The sequence below is a fragment of the Chelonoidis abingdonii genome, chromosome 2 (assembly GCF_003597395.2).
Source record: "Chelonoidis abingdonii isolate Lonesome George chromosome 2, CheloAbing_2.0, whole genome shotgun sequence".
Taxonomy (NCBI): Eukaryota; Metazoa; Chordata; order Testudines; family Testudinidae; genus Chelonoidis; species Chelonoidis abingdonii.
The window spans coordinates 68,209,484-68,228,210 of record NC_133770.1 but is presented as its reverse complement, the minus strand read 5'-3'; the positions used below and the strand labels follow the sequence as shown (position 1 = coordinate 68,228,210).

The 18,727-nt window shown below is 41.9% G+C and overlaps 1 protein-coding gene across 4 annotated transcripts in view; it reads right to left on the bottom strand.

Moving 5' to 3' along the window:
• Window positions 1–4,312: 4,312 nt before the first annotated feature.
• CREB5 (cAMP responsive element binding protein 5) overlaps window positions 4,313–18,727 on the bottom strand; it is a 359,760-nt gene continuing 345,345 nt past the window's right edge. For 3 of the 4 annotated variants that reach the window (XM_032773790.1, XM_032773791.2, XM_032773793.1), the window contains 2 exons: window positions 15,267–15,375; window positions 10,356–11,180 (listed from right to left, as the gene is read on the bottom strand). In XM_032773790.1, the coding sequence (XP_032629681.1) occupies window positions 11,017–11,180; window positions 15,267–15,375 (273 nt within the window). In that variant the 3' untranslated portion in view covers window positions 10,356–11,016. Of the gene's footprint in view, window positions 11,181–15,266; window positions 15,376–18,727 lie in introns of all 4 variants that reach the window. The other variant, XM_032773789.2, reaches the window with a different exon arrangement.

The following is an 18,727-nucleotide window of genomic DNA, read 5'->3' as shown; positions in this document are numbered from 1 at the left end:
TCCATGCAAAATGTTATTACTGCACTTAATTATATAAATCAGTGTAATCCAAAAGCCCCTGCTTCAAAAGTCTGTTTCTTTGTTTCATTTAACTCCTCTTGCTATCAGATGAATGCAGTGCCCTGTAAAAACACCTACTGATTTTCCCTGAGATGTATAACTTTTCAGTAGGGTGTTGGTGTGCTCAAATACCTGGATCCCCTGCAGATTACACCTCTTTGCTGCTTTCTGCATGAGTGGCCACTTCCTGGTTTGCTTGTGTCTAAGACTATTCTTGATTGTTCTCAAAGAAGGTCCTTGGAGATTGGGCTGATCAGGTTCACTAATGGTCAGACTTCTCTTGGTATGTGCTTACGTAACACAATCAGAACACGTCTTAAATATTTTATCAGCTTTAAAGGGTCATTTTCATAATATAGCATTAGGTTGTACTGGAGCACACAAAGCAGGCTGGAGAAAAGGGGACTTAGTGCGCTGAAGTAAAAGAGCTTCAAGTACATGGCCCAAGCAACCTGTTTACCTTATGTTAAGACAAATGTCCCCACCACATACAGTCAGCGTATAATATGTAATATAACAGATAGCTGGATTCTGCATGTGCCCCAAATAACTGGAATGTTTCTCTTCCCCTTTAATTAGTTGTCTGACTCTTTTGTGAAATTATTTTCAATCCTGTTCCTTTTACTTTCCTTTACAGAATCAGCTCTGCATGTTAATTACTGCATGTGGGTCAGGCTTTCAGGGTGGCCCACTGTAGAGAAGTAAGGTGCAGTTTCCTGATTCTGAGTAGTTCTACACTGACCTTGGCTTAGCATAAACTAGAACAGTCTAGAGGCTGCTCTAAACTACTTAGCTGGCTTGCTAAGGTTGTTGGGGGTGGGGCGGGGCGGGGGCTGTCTGCCAGGCAAGGCTGGCTGGATCACAGCAGGGTCTGATCATACCCATCTGTCGGCACTCTGGGATAGCTGACTATGCTAGACCTATACCCGTTCTGTCAGGGAGGGGGTGGTTCCCCCATGCTGGAGGAATTGCCAGCCAGGGGGGATGTTTGCTTGCTAGTCCTTTTGTGCCTACTGAGCAGCAAAATGGGTCTGCCTTGCTGCAGAGATTCTGGCCTTGTGCACAGAAATTCATCCGGTGTTGCCTGCTTTCTGAGGCCATTTCTACACCCACAAGTTGGACAGATTTAACTAATTGGCCTAGAACCTTAAGCCAAATTGCTACAAGGCATCTTTAACCTGATTTCAGGCATGGCCACACAAAAGGGTTTGTACTGATTTAACTAAATCAGTTTCTAATCTCATTTAGCTAAATGGATACTACTTATGTAGACAAGGCCTTAGCTTTAGCTCATACCCTCTCATTCTCCTGTGATAGCTTTGCATCTGACCACACCTCAGACTTATGCTGTTCATATCATCACATGCAATGTAAGACCTATAAGCCTAACTTTTCTAAACGAGTGTGGCTATAAACACCGAGCTTTGTTGGATTGTTGTTTTTTCCCTGTAACTTTTCTCATTCATCCTGTAGTGTGACATCCAAAATCATGTACCACAGCCCAGGACTGGGCTCTCAGCCCTTTTGGACAATGCCATGGTGATTTCCCCTTGCTTCTCCTCTATTTTTTGCAACTTAATATAGTTTACTTTTCTAATGGTGCTAGACCGTGAACTGGTAGTTGCAGGTTTCTTTCCATTAGCATGCCCAGGTCATTTATCCTGCTCAGTGGTTGGTAGCTTACAGTCACCTTGTCCTGCACTCTACTCCATTTCTGTTGAGTCCATGAATTTGCAGTGTATAACCCATTTTGTTATTTTTCTTTTAATGGTATTTTTTTCATGCCGCTCATCATTACATCAGAATTTTCTATGGAAGATGCAATTGCATCTTAGCAACTTTTGGCCCCATTTACTTCCAGATCCAGTGTCCCAACTCTTCCCTTCCTAAGTTTCTGTCTTCTTCAAATTTAAACTCCCAGATTTGTGGACATTCATTTGGGTATATTGTGATCAACTTATTGCCTCCTCCTACTCTGGTCTATAATCATTCATCACTGGTCTTGGGTCTCTTGAAGTCAAATGGCATGTTGCTCCATTAATACTGCAGTTAGCAACTGCATACAATATAGTTAGTCCTTTATGTTGTACTGTACTGAATACCTTCCCAGAGGGGTGCTGGTACAATTTGTATAGTGGGGGTGCCAAGAGCCATTGAACCAAACTGTAAATCCTCTATATGATGGAAACCACTTCAAGCCAGAGGGTGCAGCAGCACCCCCACACCCTAGTTCCAGACCCTAGGCCTTCCTAACATTTAAATGAACAGTGGGACTTAAAGTCATTTTAATCAGCAGCTGAGGACAAGAGGGGTGTACTGTAGGGTGACCAGACAGCAAATGTGAAAAATCAGGCCAGCGGGTGGGGGTGGGGGGGGGTAATAGGAGCCTATAAGAAAAAGACCTGAAAATCGGGATTCTCTCAATAAAATCAGGACATCTGGTCACCCTAGTGTACTGGCACAGGCAGAGGTGTATTGAGAGGCAGATGGGACTGAAGCAGAGTACAGTGGGATGTATCAATCTTTGGCTGGTGGAACAATCTCTAGGGATCAGCTGCTGTAAATTAGAGCAGCCTGTGGCTAATCCAGTTTGCACTTAGAGTCGGCTTGGGGGTCAGCTGCCCCCTGGATCAAGGAAGGTGCAAGCAATATTGAGATTTTTTTTAAAAAAGTGTAACTTTTTATTAGCTGTATGTTGCATGGCGTAACATTGAGAGATGAATCATAACAGTGTCTAGTGCAGAACAGGAATGAATACAACACAATCTGGTTTTGGTTCTTTGAAAGAAACCAAGGATTGGGCTGTCTAGGACTGCAATTCCTTGCAATAAGTACGTCTCCTAGCTCATGTTGTCAGGTGTAAATATAATCACACTGACAGTAACTCTTGTGATGTGTCTTCATGAGAGGCCAGCTATTTTTAAAGGTATGACCCTGCTTTTTAGTAATTTGGGCACTAAACATTGCAGTCTTGCTGGACAGGCAGGGGCTAAACTGTGGCACCCTGCTTTGGGGTCAGTGCAGAACAGTCCTGCCTTGCTAGGAGCTCCAAGAGCCATTGTGCCTCTGAGTTTCTGGGCAGCACAGCCATTGTGTCATCCCTAAAGAGAGAGCATAGTCAGTGAACTCTGAATGCCATTGCAAAGTGTGTAGAGGTGTGCTGCATGGCCCCAACATCTCCATGTCCCTTTTTGGGGTGGCTGGCATTGCTGGTATCAACCTTTGGAAAGAGAGAGAGAGGGGGAGAGAGACTGCACTTGTGACTGATCCTACACAGGGGGAGGAGGCACCTTGTGCATGAATAGTGGGGTTGGCTCCCAGAGTTAGAACTACCTGCTGACTTTGAGATACAGCAAGAGGACTGTAAGCAAAGTCTTTTCAGCCATTCAGCTCTTGAAAGAGCTTTCTCAAGCTCATTTCTTACTGGAGTTATTGCCAGGCAAGCATAGGAATTCCCCTGAAGCTGGGTTTGCTGCTGCAGAGGCAGGCTAACCCTAACTTCAAATGGTTCAGATATAAACAATTTACTGACAAGGAAAAGTAGAGGCAGCTCGTACAATTCTGCTGGGATAAGGAGCATACATAGTAATTCAGGAGAAATTCACCCCGTGAATTACAGAAGGCTCATGTAAGGTCTAGAAACACTTTGGGTCCATCTACACAGCAGCCAGACTCCTGTGGCTGGCCTGTGCCAGCTGACTTGGGCTCCCTGGGTTTGGGTTGGAGGACTGTTTCATTACTGTGTAGATGTCTGGGCTCTAGGACCCTGAAACATGGGTGGTTCCCAATGTCTATGGGCTAGCCACAGGTTTTTCTTTGCTGTGTAGCCATACTTTTTGAGGCTGAGGGTAGGCCCTCTGCACAGGACAAAAATTCAACCCTAAGACTTGATCCTACAAGGTCCTGGGTGCCCTCCTCATCATTGGGTGAAATTCACCTCTGTGTAGAGGCCCAGCATGCAGCTGTTCAGCACTTGAATCCCACACAGGGCTTACATGCAATGTCAGACTTATGCTGGGCCTCTCCACAGGGATTAATTTCTTCCACTGACGTCAGTAAATGATGAGGGGCTCAGCATGTTGCAGACTTGCATCCTTCAATAGCTCCACGCTGAGAAAGGTAAGAAATAAATGCTCTGCTGACCAGTTTAGCCTATTTTCAGGCAGGTTATCTTCTGATGCCTCCCACGCTGTCACCCCCACCACCCATTGCCTTCCTCGCTCATACAAATGGATGCAGCAACACTCGAGGCAGTGTTTGCATTTGAGTGCTTTATTATATTGGAATTGCAGTGATATTAACATTTGTACAAATGCACAAAATCTTGTCTCTTCTAGCTAGAAAGAGATGTAAAAATCTGAACTAGTTGAACAGCTTCAATGAACGCATTGTCTATTTGTAACAATAAATGTGTTCAGGACGCAACAAAAAGCGTAACATAAAATTAAACATATTAAATGCCGCAGCACGTATTTACACTTATGTACCAAAAAAAAAAAAAAAAATTTCTCTCCTTCCAGTGAGGAAGGTGGTTACTTTACAGAATAAAACAAACACAAAACCTTTAGTACAATACAAACAACCTCAAGCCCAAAACTTAAAGTGACAGCACCTTTTTTTTTTTTTTTTAATATATATCTATAGACTTCCATAGTTTAGGCTTACTCCAAGCAGTGCTAAAAGTTTCTTTAAAAATCAATGTTCCTGTACAGAAACTATATTTAAAAGGAGCAACTGATCAGTGTTTAAATTGAGCAATATATGGAGGGGAAGCCTATGAATATGGATTGGGAAATACCCAGGTCCCAATCCTGAAGTTCTTACTCAGGCAATCAAAATCACTGAATTTTGCCTGAGGAAGGGCTGCAGAAATGGTATGCCTTTCAGAAGTATCTTTCTGAGCTGTGGTAAAAGTTGTCCCTGCCAGGGATCTTTTAGCAGGCTCCAGGGAGAGAGGGATGGAAAATCCATTTCCCCTCAAAATTTCCCTTTACTATCAACACTGGTTTTCCCCTTTTCTTGTTATTTTTCTTGCAATTGCTGGAAAGCTACAATTTTCAATGTGTGAAGCAGACTCAGAGGATAATATTTTGTTTAGAGATGTGACAAAAGGCCAACGCGACATTATAAAATAATACAAAGGTTTTGAAATGGTTCCACATCATGAAACTTAACATAAGCAATGTTTAGCTTGCATTAAGACAGGGCCTACAGATCCTGTATACCAGATATTACACATTGGTCTAACTACAACTGATCATAATTATTGATTCCTAGCCAAGGAAAACTTTGGAAAGGGATTGGACTTCCCATGTAGAGAATTAATCTTTTAGCCCACACTGACATTTCGGCCTTACATTGTCTTTAAAGTTTGCTGAAAAGTAGTTTTGAAAGGTATGGAAGACTCACAGAAAAGAAAACAAGCCCTGTGAAGCAATTTAGCTCCAAGCATAAAGCTGGTGATAAAAACCAGATAACCACAAGCAGTAGGAAGCAGTCACACGTGAACACAAATGTTATCATCTTTGGTGACTACTTCAGATGAATGAGATTTTTTCCAAGGGAGATTTTTATTCCTTTTGTTTGTTCTTAGGTTTTAGTCTTTTTTTTATTTTAAAGGTGCTGTCCCCTATTAAGTTACGGGGCAACATTCTATTTTATGGACTTAAAATTCAAGCACATTGTATGGCCATTGTTGTCGCTGCAGCTCAATATAGCTACCATGGGCTGGACAACAGTCAAAGGGCAGTATAATGCACAAAAGAGCCAGTCTCCTGCCATACAGTATACAGGACACTTTGATTCTCAGGACGAGATAAACTATATGTAAATATATCTTTGATGCTGCCTCACCTACTTTGCATAATAAAACATTTATATGCCATCATGAAGAAGGTGTAAAGTCTAAGTCATATTGCAGATTGGCTGCACTCAGCTTCTCTTAGCCGTCCTCCATTTGGGTGGGTCTGACAAACGGTAGATATGCCAACAGGGAAAGCATATAAATGTATCTGGTGCAAACGTTTAAATGATTCAATAAGGGAGAGCGAGAAAGAGAGAGCGAGAGCTAAAGTGCAATTGTAAAATAATATAAATAACTGAAATGTAGAACTGAGATATTAATTAGTCGTAACTGGTTTTGTTTTATAGGCACTGTTCAGTTTTTATTTATACAAATTAAAATAGTTTTTCTTCCCCCTCCAATAATTTTATCTGATATATAATGGAGCTTCAATGGTCTACACTAAGCTACTCAATACTGCTTAGTAAAAGACAGAAGAGGAAATGGTAAGGCAGTATAGTGCAACTCACTATGTAATATTAGAAAAGAAGCAAGAATGGCATTAGATCTCCATTGGTGATATATATATAATCATCCTAGTAAAGACAGGCTTTCCAGTTTTATGTATTATTTCCCTTTAGCTTACCTGTGCTTTCTAAAATGAGAGAACAGCATTTTCAAAAAAAGAGGAAACAAATGTAAGTTCATAACTTTTGTTGTTACAAAAAGCAAATGCTGCTTTAAAGAAAACAATTAATCCTAGGAATTTCTGTACAATAGACCTCAGCAAACCTTTCCATCTTAGATGGACGACTTCCGCTCGAGACCCTAAAAGATTACGATACACACACACCTAGAGTAGTTTATTGCAAAACTAATATTGTAACTTTAAAAAAAAAACCAGATTCCATACAAGAATACTGTTCAAATGGAATGTGTTAAAATAACATTTATTAATAAATACTTTATAAAATTCTATGTGAATACTACATTAATAGATTCCTGTTTAAGTTTTGCTTTGGTCCTCATGAATTTTCATAAATTCACTATATACTTTTTTTTAAAAAAATGTGTTGTTAGCTGCTAAAAAGCACACTCTATGCTAACTAAAAGGTTGTTTCAAACACTTAATATTGTTGCTTAAAAAAATACAAATCCCCCCAAAGACAGGTTTTTGACAACAGTTACAGCTGGTTTTGTTAGTTAACAGGACAAGATCAGTTAACATGCTAAAATCCATATATACTGAGGCAAGTAATCACCTGAAATTGAATCATTGACTTTCCACTATTCAGAACATGGGCTGCATACATTTAGTTATACTGCATGAATTAACTCCAAACAGCAAGAAATTCTCTACATCCTCCTCCTCCTCATTGTCCTAGAAACACAACATGATAGCACACAAACTAGTTGTCTCCCACAGGCAGTGTTATGAATATGGCTTGCATAAATTGACTTGAGGGACGAAATGTTTGAATCACAACACAGCACTTTTGGGAAAGTATTGCATTCATCCATCGCTGGGATTTCCAACATACTCTCTTTCAATGTCACACAGTGAGTGATGCTGTACATAGAAATGTTTAACATGTGGATGCTTCATTTTGAATGAGAAACGTGGCCAGGATAATCCATCTGTACTGTTAACTCCCATGAAATAAGGCTGGGGAGCCATTTAGCTCACTGGCAGTGACTTTGATGACAGCTGCAATAGGTTGAAGAAAGACAGGTGTAGCACATATCAGTCTCCAGTAGTAGCCCAGGGAAAACTAGAATTTATCCTTACATGAAACAGCACAGAAAATGGATTTAGAATACCAGAACTTAAAAACAAGCTGCTTCTGCTAAACAGGAGATGTTGTCCGGAGAAGACATAGGCCCCGTTCCTGCAGCTCTTACACATCAAAGTCTCCAGTGAGATGACTTGTAAGGACTACTTGCCCAAATAAAGGCCACAGAGTCAGTCCTCCAAAAAGCAAGTATATTTTAAGCATGATGGAAGCTCATTTGTTTAGCAATGAAAGATAGGCAGTATGGTTGGTCCTCTTACTGATATACCTAATATCAATATGCTGCATGTTGTTTTTGCCTGTGAATCTTGCACTTAAGAGTTACAACAAGCAATAGCAAATAGCTTTCATCCTTTACTTATTTCCACATCACTAATAACAATTATACCTATAGGCCAATAATATAGCGAGGAGACAGTTAATTATAATTACACATTTAGGCAAATGCATGGTTGGCTTGCCCAGTTAGCATTAAAAAAAGACATAATTGAGCTATATATAATACACATCAGCCAAACTGTCAAGTTGCTGGATTTAATAAAACTCAGGCAAGATTTTTTTTTTTTTTTTTTTTACTGTAGAGGCTTTCAGTTTAACAGCTAAATATTTCAGCTGAGTCTGAACAAAAGTAAAACCAAATCTTAATTCTAGTGCAGTGTAGCTCATTTGTGTTTCTAATATTATCAACAGGTCTTTTATAATGTATTTAAGTGCTATCCATGCAAAAAAAAAAGATAAAACTAAATTAACACTATGATGGCATTTTTGTGGGCAGGGATTGATGGTGAGGCATGAAATTTGGACCGATAATACCTCCTGTTTTTTATAATGGAGCTTCAACTGGAACTTTATGTTTAAAGCTGTATATTTGAACAAAAGTTTCCCTAGTAGCAATGAAGAAGCAAAACCATTACAATTGGATTTAAAAAATGAATTACAGATTCAATATTTAAAACATTTAAAAAGTATATGTTTGCTAAAATATAATAGAAAATCCTTTATATTTGTTTTTTTCTTAATTGTTTTGGTTCTTAGACTATATAATCAAGTCATGATTTATACTGTACACTCAAAATTCTTCTTCCAAAAATATTTGCATAAATGGAAAGAGAGTTGTTAAAGAATACTGATAAAAAGTTAACTGAGTTACCAAGATAAAAACTAATTCAGAAATGATGATTCATGATCCTTAGAGATTGCTTTCCCTTCCACAATGGGCTCTAATCACTACAGTGCTTCATGGGGGGGGAGGGGAAAGGCCTTCATTTATTTGGTTGTTTCTTTAAATAAAAAACACCTTTTAAAAAACTATTATTCCTCTGAAAACAATGAAATGACCTTTGAGGAAAACAACTCAGCTTGAGAATGAAGAGTGTTTATCAGTAGAGTATTTGCCAGGAGTAACGTTAATTAGCATTTGTTTTTTATAAAATGCAGTCACAAACGTTTATCACAACAGAGTAAGAGCCTGGTCCTGCTCTGATTGAAGTCAATGGGATTTTTGCCACTGATTTCAGTGGGAGCAGAATCAGGTCCAAACATACTGAAAAATAATATAACTAAGTATCAGAGGGGTAGCCATGTTAGTCTGGATCTGTAAAAGCAGCAAAGGATCCTGTGGCACCTTATAGACTGACAGACATTTTGGAGCATGAGCTTTCATCCAGCGAAGTGGGTATTCACCCACAAAAACTCATGCTCCAAAACGTGATAGTCTATAAGGTGCCACAGGATTCTTTGCTGCTAATATAACTAACTGGCTGTTATCTACAGTGCTCTTAATAGTTGATTTCCCATATGTGACTGGTACTATCTCAGGATAAAAGTCACCTCTGTGCAGAGGGCCAGTACAAGGCCTACAAGGTCTAAGCATTTAAAATTGGGCTTAATTAGACTGTTAAAAGTGCCTCGGCCTTTTCTTGGCCTTCCGCATAGGGTAAATTTCATCCACAGCATATAGCAGGCTTTACAGCATTCTTGGAGCATACAGCAGCTAAAAAGTGCTTTAATGTCATACTGGGACTGAGCCTCAGCTAGTTAAATTAGCATAATAGCATCATTTACATGAATGGAGCTACACTGATCAATGCCAGCTAAGGATCCGTCCCACATATGTTTAAAAGATCAGCTGTGAAGAACTGGTCTTTTCCTGGTAGTTAACAGTAACCTATTCCTCACTGGTCAAACTGATTTAATGGGCTATAAATGAAATATAAATCTTAGGCTATTAGCAGCTGATGATGAAACAATGTCACTGATTTAGTGACTAGAACCTTTCTGAATTATTATATACTACATGGCTTTTCTACATTAACAGTTGGCAGTGTAAAAAACCCGTTGTAATAAACAGGTATGATTTGCTATCCTTGTACTCTGCCATGGACATTTACAACAGAAGCGTGCAAGGCTCCTTCCCCCTAGCACCAGCACAGCTGGCTTTCAATCATGCATCACCTAGGGCTAAACTACTTTCACTGTTTATTAAAACACTAAATCAGGAGCATTAAACTCCTGCATATTTCTTTTTTTAAAAAGCAAAAGTTCAGTGCAGCCCAGCTGTGGGTGAAGGGCTATTGAAAGCAGTGACCATGCCAACAGGTTTTTTTCCATAGGGAAGTGGGAGGGGAATATTGGTTGGGTATGAAGTCTTTTCTTCTTCATTAGTATTCTCAGAAGAAAAAAGAAGAGAGACTTGAAATGCGAAGACGGGGGGAGCGTGAAGGAGAAAGAGCCACAGAGTTTAGAGAGGGAAGATGCAAGGACAATTGAAGGACAAAAGAGAGAATTTAAGTAGAAGAGGGACAATAGGGAAATGAAAGAGGAAAGCAACACAAGAGGGCATATTACCTGGGTTTGAATTTGTTCTGATATCCATGTATTATAAAACCCTTCTTTTCTCTGAAAGAGGTTCTGAATACATAGTGGGGTTCTGATGATATTGCAAAGCTAACTCGCTTTCTCATGTGCTATCACCAGACTCCCTGAATATCTATATAGCCTAATTATTCCTAGTTACTTATGTGTGACTTTGGCTAAGAAGCTGCCATTTAACAAAACTCCATGATTTTGAGGCCTCGGGCAAGACTGGTAAGAAGGAAACACAACTATGTACAGAAACATTTCCGTTTATAAACAAGTAACTGGTACCAAAAAATTGGAGAAAGCACCAAAGCATTTCCCAAGCTGATAGCATATTAATTGCATAACTCCCTTTTTGTAACTAAGTATAAAAGGCATATTTTAATAACTATAAAAATGAAAGCCGGAGTCTTCCAAGGACTGAGGAGTCTTCCAGGCTGAGTTAGTGTTGAAAATGTCCTTAACAGAAAGGACATTCGATTACGCTACCACTCTCCCATAGCAGTTTCTGACCAATCCGTTTTAAAGAATTGGGTTCATGTCTGTTCTATGACTGGCAAGCTGACTGAGGGTGGAGCTTCCTACGACATCGCTGACGGAAGAGGAAGTTGTAATGGTATTATGCTGGATGACTTGCTGTTGTGAGCAAGCTGGGACGGGGCTTGCAGGAGGACTACTCTCAGGACCTGGGGAAAAAAGAACACACACTGAAATGATGTGTACAGTATTGCAGTACTATTAAATAGAAGATGGACCACCAAGGATGCAGTCCTGCCAACTCCAATCATTCAAAATCACGAGATTTTAACAATAGTAGATATGGAGGCTTTTTTGTTTTATTTGCCTTTGAAGTTTTTAGACTCTTTAAGGTTCACATTTTCAAGCTTTTCTCCATGAGGGCTAGAAACGTACTCCCTTTTAAAAATGAGAGTCATGTAATAACCTGACTCTAGGAGCTGGGACTTTTCCTTAAAGGCCAAATACGACAAGACTTGTGATTAGAATTATGAGAGTTGGTAACTGGGTGCTTAAATGCTTTATTTATTGCATCAGAGGGGATTGAAATATGCATTACAATGCAATGCAGCACAGAAATGTTAATATAAGCAAGACTCAGTAGTAAAGATAATGAAATCCCATTGTCCTTAGAACTAATACTGATACTAGGCCTTATTCACTTTGGTGCAGCGGGGATGGAATCTGGCCCTATTTCCCATATTGATAATTCTCCTAATGTAAAGAAACTCCCAAAGGGTACAGAGCTGACACAGCTGACGCCTATGCAACCCTTTCTGGAGACACCAGTGTGGGGGTGAGAGGGAAGGGGTGAGTGTGTGTGTGTGTGCGCATGTTGGGGATACAACTGGAGCACACTGAACTCTGGCTGTTTGTTGCTTTAGGGGAATATTGCCATTTTGCAAACATTAGAACAGCTCTCAGGCTGCTCTAACCTATTCTGGAGCCAGGCAGAGAAGCAGGGCAGTATAGCAATCTCCCTCTGCTATGCCGAGCAGAAACTCAGCACAGCAGAACACCTGTTCCTACCTGTGCAGTATGTCCACTTGGATTGTTTCTCTCTCTAGTTAGCTACAGTATCTTCATTAACTTTTTCTTTTTTAATGACAGATGCATATTAAAGAAGAGATTGTGTACCTCAGACATACCAAGTTCAGAGTATGGTACCATTTTCGTTGGAGGAAAATGTTTGTAATTTTTTCCTGCTTATTTTTTTTTTTTCTATGATTAGACTCTTTTGGGTTCCACCATGACACCACTTACCAAAGTACATGTTAAGTACATTATTGCCTATCATACATTTGTCAGAATGGAGAATTGAGTTCACTGGGGCTCCTCTTCAGGGAAGCAAGTGTCTATCTGTGCATCTCATTGCAGGCGCAGTGCCATTGCTTCAAGCACTGTGGCGTAGGGACTAGTTTTATTTTATGTTTGAACCACATCATGCCATTTTTGGTTGGGGTCTTGTAAACACAAAACTTTATTTTACCAGGGTCACCCAGAGGATTCAGGGGGCCTGGGGCAGGGCCGGGTTTTTGGCAGCAATTCAGCAGCCGGTCCCTCTTGGAGGGAAGAACCCACCGCCAAATTGCCATCAAAGAATGAAGTGGCGGCAGTAGAGCAGCCTAAGTAAGTGCCGCTGATTGCGGCTTTTTTCCCCCCTCTCCGGCGCTTGTACTCACCGGGCAGCACTTCAGCAGCGGGTCCTTCACTCGCTCCAAGTCTTTCACTGCACTGAAGGTCCCGCCGCCAAAGACCCAGAGCAAGTGAAGGGCCCGCCGCGGAAGTGCTGCCGAAAACCCGGAGCAGCTTGCGGGGCCCCTGTGGGGCTTGGAGCAAATTGCCCCACTTGTCCCCCCTTCTGGGCGGCCCTGTATTTTACAAATTATTAATCATTAAAACATACAGCCCCAATCCAGTGGAAGTCAGTCTCTTGGCAAATGCAGTAGTTTGCCTTTAAGCACTCAATTGCAGGATTAGGGTTCGTAACAGTTGTAAGGCCTGGTCTACATTACGCGTTTAAACCGAATTTAGCAGCGTTAAACAGATTTAACCCTGCACCTGTCCACACAATGAGGCCCTTTATATCAATATAAAGGGCTCTTTAAACCAGGTTCTGTACTCCTCCCCAATGAGAGGAGTAGCGCTGAAATTGGTATTGCCATGTTGGATTAGGGTTAGTGTGGCCGCAAATCGACGGTATTGGCCTCCGGGTGGTATCCCACAGTGCACCATTGTGACCGCTCTGGAAAGCAATCTGAACTCGGATGAACTGGCCAGGTTTAGACAGGAAAAGCCCACGAACTTTTGAATTTCTCTTCCTGTTTGCCCAGCGGGGACTCTGTATAGCACGGGTGGTGATGCAGTCCAAAATCCAAAAGAGCTCCACATAGACGTACCAGCGAATACTGGAAAGTGGTGATTGCTGATATGGGGAGACAAATCTGTTCCATCAGAGTCTCCTTACAGAAGAGTGAAATGACATAAGCACATTGGAAAAATCTCCAGGCTATGATAGACAGAGCCACAGACACAGTGCTGTGTACAAGCGTAACGGAAGCCAAAGAATCAAATGGGACGCTCATGAGGGAGAAGGTTGGGTACTGAGGACTCCAGCTATCCACACAGTCCCGCAGTCTCCGAAAAGCATTTGCATTTTGGCTGAGCTCCAATGGCTGAAGGGTCAAAACATTTTCCGGGGTTTCAGGGTATATGTCGTCAATTTACACCCTTCCCCCCCCCGAAAAGAAAAGGGGAAAAAACGTTTCTCCCTTTTTCAATGTCACCCTATGTCTACTGCATGCTGCTGGTCGACGGGGTGCTGCAGCGCTGAACACCAGCATTCTCTTTCCGGTGGCAGATGGTACAATATTGACCGATATCGTCTTCATCATCAGCCCGTGAGTGCTCCTGGCTGGCCTCGGAGAGGTCGGCGGGGCGCTGGGTAAAATGGGAATGACTCCCGGTCATCCCGGCAGATGGTAGAACGGCTAGTAACTGTCTTCATCATAGCAACTGGAGGCTGAGCTCTATCAGCCCCCTCCCTTCATGTCTAAAGAAAGATTCTGTACTACGTAACTATCATAGCAGGGGGAGGCTGGACTCCTCTCCCTCGCCACCCTTTAATGTCCTGCCTGAACTATTCATAGCAGGCTGGCTTCCTCCCTCATTTTATCTTCACTGAAAAGCCAGTGATTCTTATTCCAGCTTCTTTATACTTCATCACACAAATGGAGGACACTGCCACAGTAGCCCAGGAGGGTTGGGGAAGGAGGGAAGCAACGGTGAGGTTGTGCAGAGGCACCTCTAGAATGGCATGCAGCTCATCATTTCTACAGATTCTGGGGCTTGACACGGAGCGGCTGTGCTTCTGGTTCTCTAGTACGCTTTGCATTTCTAGGCAGGACTGACTCTATTTTTTAGACAAAACATAAAGAAGGGAATGACCTGGGGAGTCATTCCCATTTTTGTCCATGCGCCCCCAGCCGACCTCAGCAAGGCCAGCCAGGGGCACCCATGACAGCAGCAATAACCGTCATCTCATCGCCAATTTACAATGGCATGGCAGATGATGCAACAGGGATGGTAACCATCTCTGCTACCTTGCAAAGGCAAATGAATGCTGCTGTGTAGCACTGCAGTACCACGTCTGTCAGCAGCATCCAGTCACATACAGTGACAGTGACAAAAGGCAAAACGGGCTCCATGGTTGCCATGCTATGGTATCTGCCAGGGCAATCCAGGGAAAAAGGGTGGGAAATGATTGTCTGCCGTTGCTTTCACGGAGGAAGGATTGAATGACGACATTTACCCAGAATCACCTGCGACACTGTTTTTGCATTGGGATCTCAATCCAGAATTCCAATGGACGGAGGAGACTGTGGGAACTATGGGATAGCTACAGGATAGCTACCCACAGCGCAACACTCCAGAAATTGACGCTAGCCTCGGTACATGGACGCACACCGCCGAATTAATGTGCTTAGTGTGACTGCGTGCACTCGATTTTATACAATCTGTTTTACAAAACTGTTTTATGTAAAATCGGAATAATCCCGTAGTGTAAACATACCCAAAGAATGCTCCTTTAAATGTATCCGCTCACCTCCCAGATATTTCATTTTAAACCTTAATTCTATGATGTTCAGAAAGAATGGGTTAAATGAAAGTACTGAATGGGTGGAGGAAGGGCCTGGTACCTTTCATTGCTGTTCTTATGAATGACTGTAGACCATGGAAATACACCAGTTACTTACTTATATATCCTTGCGACTCTTTCTGCATGGCTGTTATTGGACAGTCTTTATGTGTTAACAATAACTGTTTCAGCTGTGCTACCTCATTTTTCAACATGGAAACTTCATTCTAGGGAAAAAGAAAAAGAGACCTTTACTTACGACAGTGGTAAAAAGTTAACAAACAAGTGAGACTTCTCCTGTCACTGTAACTAAGAAAACTGAGCTGCGTAGGATTGATCTCTGCACCGAATTTGGCCCACTGTATGAGAATTCTTTTACACATTAGCTTTGGGACAAATTCCTTCTGTACATCAGTGCCAATCTGGAGTAGCTCCATCAACTTGAGCTATTGCAACCTAGTGTACTAGTCTTGCGTCTGGTTGCATTTACTGTTTGTGTCATAACAGTAGTATTATTTAAGCACCATTATTGTCAATTTACTGTATGTTGTATACACAATGCTGTAGATCTGAAATAAGTACATTTATGTGTGTATACTTTTGCTTGGTATAATGGAAAATAACACAAATGTTAATTACAACAATCTTAACAAAGACATTTTTAGTTTAAAAAAATCCTTGCTTCAGATTTTTCTTTGATCTAAAATATGTCATTTTGCCTTTTTAAAAAAATACGGTAATCTTATCTTGCTTATAAATCTGGACTCTTCATTATTATGGGTAAGGCTTATAGAATCATATACAGAATCAGAGAGGGAAAAGATCCATTAGATTGTATGGGTGGACCATCGTGATTTGTATAAATTATTACTCGTCCCTGCAGTTTCACTGTACACCATAGTTCCCTCATCCACAGAATGTTAGACTCACTTATCCTGAGCCCCCTCAATAATCACAGACATACAAATACAGTAATATATAGTAAACACATATTTCAGTGATTTTCCAACAACTGCATTTTAATCGGTAAATTTATATAACGTAATTTGTCATACTATATGGTCAAAATGCCTTTTGGTATAAACAGGATTAGTTTGCCACAAAACAACTATTTAAAATTGAACAAGTAGTGAAACCTTGTTTTCTTAATTTCCTGAGTGCAGGGATTGGTTCATTCTTAAAATTAAAGGAGTTTGGGTTTGTCTGAGAATTGCTCCTACCTCATCTGTTCTAATCCCAATTTTGACTGAGGTTGTGTCTGTAAATTTAACAACTCCTTGGACAGTCTGATTTCACATACTCCCCCGCCATTTGTTTTTTAATTATTGTCCAATTTATCTTCAGAAACTTCCACTTACATCGATCTCTACCAGCTGGTGATTATAGAGCAGGAGTAGGCAAACTTTCTGGGCTGATGGTCACAACTGGGTGGGGAAATTGTATGCAAGGCTGGGGCAGGGGGTTGGGTGCAGGACGGAGTGTGAGGTATGGGAGGGGGTGTGGTGTCCAGGAAGGGGCTCAGGGCAAGGGATTGGGGCAGAGGAGGGGTGAGGGGTTTATGAGGGGGTTCACGGAAGGAGGTTGGTGTGCAGGAGGGGTGTGGAGTGCAGGAGGGGGCTCAGGGAAGGGCTGTGAACTGTGGGAGGGGGCTCAGGGCAGGGGGTTGGGGTGCAGGGTGTATGTGGGATGCAGTGGGGGCTCATGGCTGGGGGTTGGGGTGCACAGGGGTGCAGGATGCAGCAGGGAGCTCAGAGCAGGGAGTTGGGGGTAGGGTGAAGGAGGAGTTCGGACTCCAGCCCAGCACTGCTTACCTAAAGCAGCTCCAGGGTGGTAGAGGCCCGCACTGGGGCCAGGGCAGGCTCCATGCATGTCTGCCCTGTCCCCGGCCCTGCGCCGCTCCAGGAAGCACTGTGGCCCCTGGGAGAGGAGGAGTAGAGGTCTTCGTTCCCAGCCAATGGGAGCTGTGGGGGGGGTGCCTGGAGGCAAGGGCAACGCATGGATCCCTCTGCCCCTCCACCCGGGAGCCATAGGGACGTAGTGCCAGCCGCTTCTGACAGTGGCGCGGGGTGTGCGGTGCCACAGGGGGCAATCCTGCAGGACGGATCCAAAGCCCTGAGGGGCTGGATCCAGCCTACAGGCCATATTTGCCCACTCCTGTTATAGAGAATGATTGAAAAGCCATTGGTACATCCAAGGAGATTTCTATGGATTTCTCTCTTTCACACATGCATGAAAAACACCACATAAGTAGTAGAAACAGGGTATATAGTTAGGAAGAAAAAGGGGTTTCCTTTCTTTACATCTATACCAAAAGGTCTATTAATTTATTAAAATATACAAAAACTAAGAACACTCCCACCCCAATTCTTCTTTACTTTTCAAAACCAAACATTGCTGGCGACACAAGATTCTGATCTTTGGCAACATTGTGGCTCCTTTCTGCTGCTTTGCTGATACAAAATGTTCCTAATCCTGGAATAGCCAGCTATGGGACGCTCACCCTAGAATAGGGGATCTTCCAGTGGTCATATCCAATATAACAGCCTTGCAAAGTTTCTAATCTAAGAACCTGAAAACAATTCTGAAACACTTCACTGCATTCAGAACTAAGAAAACATTTTTGACCATTTTGGGATTATGGTGACAGATTGCAATGATGTCTATACATAAATGCAAAGTGTATGAGGAATAAACAGGAAGAACTGGAAGTATTAGGACATAAACTGAATGTGACTTAATAGGTGTGTGGCACTCTAACTCAAACAGCACCCCAGAATACCCATATTCACCTGTCATATAATTATGATATATTTCATACAAAACATGCCATGTAAGATATCATATGAAAGGTCATGATCTGCTGAAACTCACTGCTCTGTCAAAATATGTATATCATTAGTGTGTGTGAAATTATGAGATTTTGCTGTATGATACAGAAATATGTTGTGAGTTTTAGGGTCTCCACTCCTACTTTTCCAGTGACAACAAAGGAGGTCACTCACTCCCAGGAGGTGTTAAATGACCCTTAATCGGCAGGAGAGTTGTAATCAAGGGATTTACAATGCTGTAAGAGGGCTGTGCAAGCATCACGCAATGGGGGATTATTTAACTCTGTGACTCAGGAAAGTCCACCAGGACATGTTGGGGCTAGTGTGTTTTCAGGTAGCTGGACTGAGGATATAAAATAGGTGATAGTGGTATCATGCTTTGCCTTTCTTCTCACCCATCTGCACTGGAAGCAACAAGAAAGCTGGGAAGACAAAAACTTGAACTGAGGAGACTGGTCCCAGGCTTAAAGGGGCAGCCTGAGTATTAAGAACTATAATCTACCTGCAACATCCAGTGGGGTGAGAAAAACTGCTTGATTGAAATACTGCCTAGTCTAATAAGGTTTAAGATTTAGACTGTGCACTTTCCTTTGCAAACTAACCTGATGCAAAGGAAACACGGAAAGAAAGGCTAAGGCGCAAAATGAGATAAACTAGCTATAGACGTAAAGGGTAACAAGAAAACATTCTACAAATACATTAGAAGCCAGAGGAAGGGAGTGGAGGCCAAAACATGGTCCACAGACCAAAT